Genomic DNA, 11,525 nt, shown 5'->3' with positions numbered 1-11,525 from the left:
ACAAAATTATGGTTATATTTTCAAAAATGTTTTATTAATCAATATTTTTAGTATCTTTTATTTATTTATTAATTATAGAAATTTATCTGAAATGTACTGTTGAACTATCAACTAAACTATTATCATTGAACTCCTATCATCAGTTAAAAATTAAAAATTATCTTTTGACATCTTTTTTCTCTCATTTGAGCATTTCACTCTCCTGGACACTGCTTGCGGTTCTTATTTTAAATCATTATTTGAGGCAAGAAGACCTTAGATCTCTTATGCCGAAGTATTTCCAAAAATAAAAAAAACCTAGAATTTTTTGACCAATCTCACTATAATAGTGAATAGGAGAATTGTCTGGCGTTTCTTCCAGTTTAATATTGGTGGAACAAATAATAAAATATTAGAGGAAGACAGAATCGACATATCGGTCAGAGAGTATTGATACGAAGGAATATCGTAAAGTATCCAACTTCTCTAATCCATTTAGAATTCTGTCGCTAAATGCTTTTGGTGGCTTTCTTCATTCATTTATCAATTTAATAGGTCGACCAAGGAAAAGGTATTTCTTAACTGCTATTTGCCTTAATAACACGTTGCACAACAATACTTCTAATTACAGTATATGGTTACAACTTTTATTTATAGTTATTCACCGGGAAAGAAATTATTTGCAATTTTAGAATCAATCATTGTAACAAAATTTACCTATACCTAAATGTAGAACTTATGAAAAAATAAATTAGAATAAAATAAAATACACCCGCCAACTGGACGATATTCTGGGAAAATTTCATTCAAATATCGCCACCTCCAGCGCGACACTTTATAGAGTCATATTGTACTGGCGGTTGGAAATTTTTATTATGTTGCGTCTAACCCGTCCCAATATATGCCTAGGCTTAGAGAAAGTATTAGTGAACCTGCAGCTTCCTTAAAAGGGATTAAGCCAGGGCGAGACATGTGGGGAGGCCTACCTTTTATATGAGAACAAAATGTTTCAATTTTTCTGGATTTAATGTATGGGTGATTTGGGAATAACACTAGACAAATCAGTTTTTCCTATTTAATTACTAATCATATTCATTAAGAAGTTGATCAATCATCGGTCTCACGCCACTCAAAATAAATGGCTCATATAATAATAAATATATTTATAATACACTTAGATATTAAATAAAATTTATGTTCAATACCCTTGCGTTTCATTGCTTTTTGCAATAGCCGCATTAGATATATTTTTTTTTTGCGTTGTTGCAGCTTCATCCCTGTAAGAATCTGAAGAATATTCTATATTTAAATGAATTACATCATTGGGTACATATTTAGTTTTTTTTTCTCATGCATAATGCAAAAGTTCACACATGTGTTCTTGAACATTTTTATCCCCGGTTGGACAGCTCTGTTGCTATATAAGGCACTGTTAGTAATCAATTGCTGTCAGTGTTGAATTGCTTCTCCTTAGGTGAGTATTCTATAGATACTTTGATCAAGTTACGTAGGTTATATGAAGACGACTTACAATGATTTCATTAGTGATCCTTGGCTTCCCAAGTCGGTGAATTGCTTTAGATGATGTTTCACGCAAATATTAAAATAACGATTAATTCTATATCCCCTTAATTTTACTTTCACTTACCAATTTATGAAATCAATTTTAAGGAGAATTTTGGCAATTTTCAATTCTAGTATTCGATGAAAATACACTTCTTGAGGTTCCCTCAGTCCTAATAATCAATTATCGCAAGTTTGTTTTATATTTTTTTGATTTTCCATTAAACGGATTTAATGATTTTGATTAAAATAGGTTAATCAATGTTAAAGTGTGTTTTATGTAATCAGTTAGGTCTTATTCTCATTGAAATAGTATAACAGGCCTTAAATGCCGAATTTTCAAAAAATCATTCTCTAAAGTACCTTTGATTTGGTTGAAGTGAAACAAATAACCAATTCTCAATGTCGTGTATACTGAACAATGGAAATATACAAAATATTACAGTATTTAATGAATAAATGAAGTAGAAAGAAAGGAAAAATAAAGAGAACTAGTTTTTTTTAGGCATCACATCCCAGCCAATCTCCAATAATTTCTGCCGGGTGTGCAAAGCCATGTGAGAACGGGCGTTATCGTGATCGAAAACTATGCCTTTGTGATTATGAGACAAAAATAATACGAGACACTTGCATGAGATATGTTAAGCCTTTCTACGTTTTCCCGTGTCATAGAGTGAGGGTTGTCTGTGGCCAATGCTTGAATTTGGTCATCATCAACACTTGAAGGACGACCCGAGCGCTTTGCATCTTCTAAGTCATGAATTTTTTTTCTCTCTCATATTGAGCAAGCAAAATACCACTTAAAGATAAATAATCTCGGTTGAAACTGATGCATAAAGCACCTTAACTAATCCTTTTTTTAATATGTAAACATTATTGACCAAGTAAACATGTTTTTATAAATACAGAGAGGATTAAATTGAGATATTGCAAAACGCTCCGAAATAATTTTACAACCCAACAATTAGGCAAACCTTCGTTGTGGATTGCCTTCTATTAATAAAAAAAAGTATCTTTTGAAAATTCTGGATCTCATTAAGCAATATTATACATTAAATGAATACTAAGTTTTATTACATTACATGTTATTAATTTTCTTATGCCAACCATCTCCTCATTCCCAATAAATATCTTTAGAAATATATTTTCTCTTCTTAGTTGACCCCAAAATCAACTTATAAAGTAAAAAGAACCTCAGCAAAGCTGATTACATAGATTCTTTACTATTTCTTTCTTTAACTACGATTAATAAAACATTCATTTAAAATTTTTTGAGGTTAATGACTTTCATTTTTGAATGAATTATTTATTAATTATTCATGACATTGTACAACGTTTCGGGACCACTGTCCCATATTCATGCACTTTAAAAAAACCTCATGATTCCCCATATGAAATAATGAGGTTTTTTTAAAGTGCATGAATATGGGACAGTGGTCCCGAAACGTTGTACAATGTCATGAATAATTAATAAATAATTCATTCAAAAATGAAAGTCATTAACCTCAAAAAATTTTAAATGAAATGACTCACCAGACTTCCTAGAGAGATAATCCAGATTAATAAAACAATAATTTATTCTTACAGAACAGATTGAATAAAATGGAGCTAAAATATATACTGTTTGGTGTTCTTCTATGTTATTCAGCTGGGGTGAGTATTACACTATGTTATATAAGTATTTTTTATTCAAGTTAAATTATTACTTTAAAAACCCATAGCAGGGTATTGGGAAATTTTTCAACTAGTAATGATTGCATATCATTTGACCTTTATTGTAAGTTTAATTTAATTATTCTATTATTCTTTTCTTACACTACCAGAATAATATATATTGCCAATACTTAAATAAATAAAACTACGGTTTAATTAATCATACATCAAAAAAATTTAATTGAACGCAAGAAGGTTATAGCAGTTAAAATAAAATAATTGTTTTCACAGAACGTTCAATAGAACTAAAATTTGATGTAAAACTATTTAAGTTATAGGAAAGAAAACTTCACGAAATTTACGTAAAATATACCATCATGTACTAAATGGAAACTGAAGTTGTAACACACTTTTTCTATTATAGAACGTAGTGAGCACAGCTATTGCTGCAGCCAATTTTTTTTTTATTGTCTCAATTACATTTATTTCCAATTTATTTAAAAAAAAATCATTGTATGTTCTTATTAATTAAAGTTAATCTTTATAAATTTAAAAACACAAAGTTACTGTAATGTTATAGTACTTATAGTAAAGTAAAATAATTGTTTTCAACGTAGTTGTTTAATAGAACTAAAATAATTGTTTTTAACGTAGTGTTTAATAGAACTAAAATTCAATGTGAAACTATTCAAGTTATTGAGAAAAGAACTTCAAAATAGTTACTCAAAATATTCAATCATGTACTAAACGCTTGTGCAACTGTAACAGATTTTTCTTTTCTAGAGCGTGCTGTGCACAGCTAATTCTGGAGCCAACGGAAAAACAAAGAAGCTGCTAGCTGCTCTCAGCAACCTAAGAGGCAAGGTCCTGTCTGGAGTTTTTGGTGGCTACAACAACCACGGCGGAGAGATCGGTTTCTCCTTGGACCAAGCCAACCGTATAAATCAGTACACTGGTAAGTCGCCAGCCGTCTATGGAATCGACTGTTCCCCCGGTTGGTTGACAGCTGCAGCATACCATGAAGCGGACATCATCGAATGCATGCACCCTCAGGCGGTGGAATACGCTAACAGAGGTGGTTTCATCACAGTCAGTCATCACCTGCCCAATCCTCAGTACGCAGGAAACAGAAATAAAGACGGAGATGGAGCCTTCAAGACCAATATAACAAACACTGAATTTGCGGCCATTCTTCAAGAAGGAGCTCCTCAAAGGAACAGGTGGTGGAACATGATGGAAAAGATCGCTAAAGGTCTCCAAGGCTACAAGGACCGTGGAATCACAGTACTCTACCGTCCGCTCCATGAGATGAACGGAGACTGGTTCTGGTGGGGAGCTCTACAAGACGAAAGTCAAAATGGAGAGAGACAGCGCCTTTACAAACTCCTGTGGCAGGATCTGTTCTACTTCATGCAGAAGAAGGGCTTGGACAACCTCCTTTGGGTCTGGTCTCCCGATCAGAGCAGAGCATTTAAAACTAATTACTACCCAGGTGATAACTTTGTTGACATCGTAGGCTTGGACGGCTACGTCGACAACCCGACTCAGATTCAAGGATACGATGAGATATCTCGGCTTGGAAAGCCTTTCGCCTTCGCCGAAGTCGGACCTAGTACCACCAACGGGCAGTTCGATTACGATTGGTTCGTGAAGACTATTGCTTCTAAATACCCGAAGACGGTCTACTTCATGCCTTGGAATGCTGAATGGAGCCCTGTCAACAACAAGAACCCATGGGGGGCTTACAACAACGGCATTGTTCTTAACTTGGGAGAGCTGAGAGTGCGTTAATGCTGCCAATCTCAAATTAATGCTCTTAGTGATATAAGTTAAATAAATCCAATGATTAACCAATGCATGAACTTTCTTTAGAACCTATACATTTATTGGCCTCATTAATTAATTTATTTCTTCATTAATTAAATTAATTCTTCACTTATCATTATTTTCTTATGTTTTATATTGATGATTCAAATGTCTTTCAAATTAGTTTATTTCGTAATTAATAACTCCAGCGAAATTAATCCTCGAATTACATTGCTTCTAGTAAAATGAGTTAATTTAAAGCGCAAACCTAATTAAAAATGGAGATGGAGCTTCGGACAAAAACGTACTCTACACAGCCCATAACATCACGGTTCTTATGGAGCATCCTGAGGGATAAGTCTAATCGCACCATGTATCAGGAATTTATAGGGTTCAAAAATAATAAATTAAAAATCCGCATGTTCTAGAATAGGTAAAAGTGATCTGGTGAGTAGACATGAAGTGGTCATCTCGAGAGAGATCGAGGCAATCGGCGTGGCCATGTTTTACCATTAAAATTAAAATTAACCAGTTAATTTTCTTATCAGATAATATGAATGAGTAAGTCTTATCATTTCAGTATAAATAAAATTAATACATTATATATTTATAGAAAATTATATACAGTTGTACAATTTATAATACTTTAAAAAAAATTGTCTTTCTTCATTATCTAAGGGCCGACCAAAGCTTTCGATTTTGTCGATTGAAAGATGATGTGCTCTCTTTAGAAGTCTATGTAGCAGTCCATATTGTCAATTTAGTTTTTGTTTAAGCCTGATGTGTGGATTTCATATCAGTATTTTATCTACAAAGAATGTACGATAATGAAATGGTGTGTCATACCCATAACACGTACATAGTTATATCCATAAATTAGCAAACCCTTGCTGACAGAACCTATGTTGACTTGGATTGGATTAAATTAATTTTGTGGATAAATAAGCATTCCATCGTCCCGCGTTCCAGCCCAATGCTTGTGCTGCATTCATTAAGGCAACGGAGAAGAACTTGTCAAAGTGTGGAATGTCCTCAACGGAACCCAAATTTGCTTGAGGCGATATTTGGAAATCTAGTATGAATAGGATTCGTTAAAAAAAATAAATTAAAATGCTTTGAACTTAGTTTATTTGTCTATAGGATTAAATATTATTGGCAGCTTTGCTTGGTTGAAGGAAAAGAGTCATGGTGGAGTCTTTCCTCACCAGAGGGATGTGAGTTGTGCGAAGTGTATAGCAGAATAGGTTGGTGAGGTTGTCGTTGGGAAGATCTTGAAGGGTCTGGAAAATGAGGAAATCGAATCCAAGAGATGTTTTGAGTTTAAACTCATTTATAAAGCATAAGACCTTATAGAGTACAACTTCAAGGTAAAAAGGAAAGAATCGGTGAAGAGAATAAATCATTCACTTTAAATCCAAGAGAACTAGAGTTTGGGATGAGGGATTAATGCGTGCCGGATAGTTGTTTAGTAAACTCTTTTAGTCTGTTCTCGTCAAATGGAATCCAAGGACCATCATAATTTGTATAACTCTTAAATAATAAAAAATATATAAAATAAGCGAAAGTTGAAATTTAGAGTGTAACATACACAAAATATTTAAAAGAAGTAATTTCATGTGAATAATGAAATTAACAACAAAGGAATCTAAACATATTTAAAAATTAGGCCATTGTTATATCCTTAAATTTAATATTGTGGTAGTATTTCTCAATTTAGAACAGGCTTGTGGTCCAACCTGACACCTGTGATTGCTTTACAAACTTCAAACATTTTCTCACTAACGGTTCTTATCTCACTGGTAAATTATTATAATTAAACTACAATAACTTCTAAGGTGTATAAGATATATATAAGAGGAGAAGATGATCGGGGGTGCTGACAGAAGAAAAAAACAAATAAATAAAAGATTGTCTATTTGTGCCGATGTTTCGACCAGATTTTCAGGTCTTATCAGGGCTATAGAAACAAATAGAGATTACAATCATCACGAATAATAAATAAATAATAGACTAACAAATTTTCATACATAACAATGAAATGAAAATACAAGTTAGTTGACTTATAACTATGGAATTAGGCAGTAGTAACATTATTATTTATATGCATATAAATGTGAGTAATAAATAAATGATACAGTGGACGAGAAAACCATATTGATGAGTAACAAATTAAAAACCTTTTAGTTATATGTCGATGAGTACAGAATAAGTTAAATTAAGAATAGAATGTATGTAAAAAACAATATTTTAAAAAAAGAACGAGGGAGAAGAAGAAATGTGGAGAATAGGAAATGAAAAAAATAAGAAATATATGATACGAGAGAAAGGACATATAGTTATAGGCTGATATTGTGGCTAAACTGTTTTAAATTCCAGAAAATGTTGCTAGGTCAACAAAAGACGTCTGACAGTCAAAAAAAATCGTTGAGATAAAATAGGAAGTAAAATACATAAATAAAATAATTAATAACCTTATGAAATTTTTGTAAGCAGTGAAACATGTATAAATATAAGCAAAAAAAAAAGGATTTGATGATTAACTGTTACATTTTTGTTTATTTGTTATACTTCAGCAATATAAATAAGTTAAAATTTTGGAGTGAGACTTATAAATATATCTGATCATATTGGAGTTTGTCAACCTGTCAGCCAAAAGGCTCATCTAGAAAATCAGTACAAAACTAAAAACGTGAAAGTTGTATGATACCCACACTGTATCAGACTATTGTTTAATCAATTATCCTATCATTTTACTAATGTTTTCTTTTATTACATTTCCATTGATCTATTATTTTTAATAAACCTCGAATTTCAGGCTAGATAGCGTAAAACTGTAGTACTACCTAAATAATAATGCAGGCCCCATTGGATGTAACAGTGCACTGAGAAAAGGTGAAAACTTTTGCAATTTCGGTCACCCTGAGGAAGGAATAAGAGGGATGTCATAGCTCAGAAGAATTGTCCCTTGAAGTATTTAATTTCATGTTTTGTTTTAATTAAATAAAAAAATATCTGTTTAATTAAGTAACTTTACAGGCACACTAATCATATAGTATCACCATAAGAAATAAATGAATAATAATTTATGAAGAAAAAGAAAAGAAATACAAGTCGCGCTTTGAGGGTATTAACTAATAATTGATCATTTTAATTATACAATAACTTTATTATAGAATTGAATTTACGTTTGAATTTAATTTATTTTTATTATTATTATTATTATTATTATTATTTATTTAATTGAATTTAAATTTGAATTGAAGTTACAGCGCTAGTAGAATCACCATTCTCCCAAGTTAACCACCTTAGGGTTATTGTAAACACCCCAAATGTTCTTGTTCTTGAGGGGGCTGGTTATGCCGTTCCAAGGTATGAAGAATGCAGTCTTTGGGCATCGAGATTTTATGTTTTTGATATATTTATTAAGTAAAAGGCTTAACGTTTTGAGAAGGCAAGTTAGAATTTGTATGTATACGTTGATTATATGTTCGTGAATGAGTATTCTAGTAAGAAATTATTATGATTTCTGACGTATAAAACTGATCTTTACCCGATGTAATGTAATTGATAATAGAACACTCAGGTTAGGGACCTGGATGAACACTGACAGTTGGCTCATACACTGGGACTTACATAGCCGTTGTACACTCGATCTGACGGGTGACATACCTCCCAGACCACCTGTGTGTACTTATAGCTAAAAATTCATGGAAAGGGGTTGTTTGTGTAATCACTTTGGCTATTAATGGGAGCATTGACAATATTAGTTCAATATATATTATCTAAATTATTACGATAGATGAGGAAGCTCTGTATTCATGTTTGAACCGAAAATTGTTTTTACTTTTTTCATACTACTGCTTCTAAGCCACCTGTGTCAACTTGATTTTTATGTAAATGAAATGTAACTAGCAATCGCAAGAGTTAGTTTGCTCATTTCTGCAATTAATAGTAGCATATAATTTAATAATGGAAAAGTATATAGACAAGAAAAATGTACCTATTTCCTGGGTATAAGCCATTTGAATAGTAATGAAATTCTGTATGATAAAAAACCTTCAAAAGGTGTTATCAAAAGTTACGTTCTCATAATTTAGCTTTCTCACCTCAGGTTTGTAAATTTTGCACACATATTGGATGTGTAAAAATATATAAAAAATATTTTTGTTCTTCCAGTCGTTGGATTCCACCAGCATTTTCGGTTTTAAACATTAAAAAACCAATTTGATCAGTCTTACTGATTTTTTTTAACCCCCATCCTGGTCCTTTCTGATATATGGGGTGATATCCTATAGCTAACCAACCTGTTTCACTGAAGTCAAAGTGTAACAAGCAATAGGCAAAAACATAAATTTTTATATATAATGTTTAATCCGTTATAAAACTAATTATAAATTAACTAATCTGGGAAATATAATCCTATAAAAAAATATATATTCTTTTTATTTTTATAAGCAAACGCAGTATAGGAGTAGTATTGAAAACAACAGGACGTCCTAAACATCTGTTAAATATCAGTAATGGATTTGATTCTCACAAGCTCAAGATGGCTATGTGTTTTTTGGGGAATAATATTAGAATTGTTAATTTTTTTAAAAACTTAGAGTTGATTATGAGAAAGGAGTTTGTTTTATTATTCTTAATTACGTTTCCATTTTTTTGTTTTGTTTTTGAGGATTAAAAGTAAAATATACCTTTAGTATATTTTAACTTTTAGTATAATTTAGGGTAAATCTATTTGCCGATTCAATAGTTTTTTCAAGTCCTTTAAATTATACCAATTTACTTTTTCTCGAATTTCAGAAAAAAATAGGATAAAACTGTAAAATTTAAGTCTAAAGATTCGGGATAGAAATTTGAAATGTATCTAATTGGTTTTGGTGTAAAGGATTTCTATAACGATAGTCGGTGAATGGTAAGTTGAGGATGCAGTCTAAATTACCTGCTGGAACGAAGCGGGAGAGAATTCACACCATTATCTAGGTCTCGAAGTGTTTTAAAAAAGATTCTGAGGTATTTATTATCAATTATTAGTTGATTGAATTGAATAATATGCTAATAAATGATAAATTTAAGTTTAAACTGATGTAGAGTTGACTATTCTACCACATGAGTGAACTAATTATGAATAAAGTCAACTCATATCGTTTTTACGTCTTTATTATTAGCATATAGGTGACAGACTATCGTGGTCCTCACACAATGTATTAGGAAATACATCGTGCGTTTCTTGACGTGTTTTTTCGTACTGTGGGTTCGTCACTCCCACGCCTATTTTTTGTGAGTGCCACCCATTGGCCAACGAGCCTCACAAACGCCCGGGGGAGGTTGTGAGTGAGTATTGTATTATTTTATGCTTGAATAGGGTGGGACCGGGACTCGATCTGACAACCTTTGGATTGGTAGACTGGAACGTTGCCACGCTGCTCACACACGCCTTTATAAGGCAGAAAAATCAGTTTCAAATTTATAACAATTTCTCATACATTTTATTTTATATCTCCGATTGTAATTTGTTTACGAAAGTTTATTTCTTGCAGTTAAGAAGGTCTAAAATCTCTCCTAGATTTAGTGCAAATTAATGGCATCGTATTGATATCGGCAACTCGCAATTAAGGGTTTGTTAGGAAACTAACAAAGAATCTGAACAGCATTATCTGAAAAAAAAAAACAAAAATGTTTGGCCTAATAAAAGGGGAAGCGATTTTTGTAACTCATTTAATATTGTTGAAATTTTTTTTTTTTTTAATTCAACATTCAAAAACAAATCGTTATGTTGTTATATTATATGCCAAAACAAGAGCACAGTATTCAGTAATAATTTATACCGACCTGAACTAGCAAAGAAAGATAATTTTTTAGCGAGAAAAAAGTTGATATTCGTCTTTTGATCCTGAAAAACAATGTATATAGTAAGATAGTAATAAAAAAAATACAATTTATTTAATCCAATTTTCATCGGGGCCTTTGATTTTTTTCACAGACCTCACGAATATAATAAATTCAATGGGATGCCACTAACCTGCACCAAGCCTAGAAGGTATTTAGGACTGTCTGAACATACAGACTTTACCTCAGTAAACAAATTAGAACTACATATATATATATAATAAAACGTAAGAGAAGTTTTTGAAAAATTCAATTTTTAAGAAACATTCGTTATACCTTTAGTTGGATGGATATATTTAGTATTATTATTGTTTTTCTTGGCATGAGAATACCGAAAGATATCTATATAATATTTTAAAGAAAAATGGTATCGAATTTATGGAGGAATACTTTTAAAAATTAGATCGTACACACTATCTGAAAATTCGGTACGGTGGATAAGGTTGACAGTGTTCAATGAATAGATCAAATATTTGATCTATATTAATGTATAGAATATTAATAGACAAAGTGATTAAACTAACAACGCATTTCTATTGAAAGTTAATTAGTTTTTATCCACATAGTTATAATGTAAACACAGGTGTGAACGTACGTCTCTATCCGTGCATATAACCAGTATATAAATCCCTGTG

The 11,525-nt window shown here is 31.7% G+C and overlaps 1 protein-coding gene across 1 annotated transcript; it reads left to right on the top strand.

Moving 5' to 3' along the window:
- Nucleotides 1–1,365: 1,365 nt before the first annotated feature.
- LOC106689100 (mannan endo-1,4-beta-mannosidase) lies at nucleotides 1,366–5,049 on the top strand. Its single transcript, XM_014433880.2, has 3 exons — nucleotides 1,366–1,453; nucleotides 3,130–3,195; nucleotides 3,979–5,049. Exons 2-3 carry the CDS (start codon nucleotides 3,145–3,147, stop codon nucleotides 4,984–4,986), a joined length of 1,059 nt encoding a protein of 352 aa, XP_014289366.1. The 5' UTR covers nucleotides 1,366–1,453; nucleotides 3,130–3,144; the 3' UTR covers nucleotides 4,987–5,049.
- Nucleotides 5,050–11,525: the final 6,476 nt, after the last annotated feature.

The sequence above is a fragment of the Halyomorpha halys genome, unplaced genomic scaffold (genome assembly GCF_000696795.3).
Source record: "Halyomorpha halys isolate HHAL.00 unplaced genomic scaffold, Hhal_1.1 Scaffold1278.1, whole genome shotgun sequence".
Taxonomy (NCBI): Eukaryota; Metazoa; Arthropoda; class Insecta; order Hemiptera; family Pentatomidae; genus Halyomorpha; species Halyomorpha halys.
The sequence above is the reverse complement of the archived record's forward strand: the minus strand, read 5'-3'. Positions and strand labels throughout refer to the sequence as shown.

Bases quoted from the DNA above. Each gene is read 5' to 3' on its own strand.
- LOC106689100 (XM_014433880.2), top strand. From the start codon at position 3,145: ATGGAGCTAAAATATATACTGTTTGGTGTTCTTCTATGTTATTCAGCT. The intron at 3,196-3,978 runs GTGAGTATTACA...TTTCTTTTCTAG, and splicing joins TTCTATGTTATTCAGCTGGG to AGCGTGCTGTGCACAGCTAA.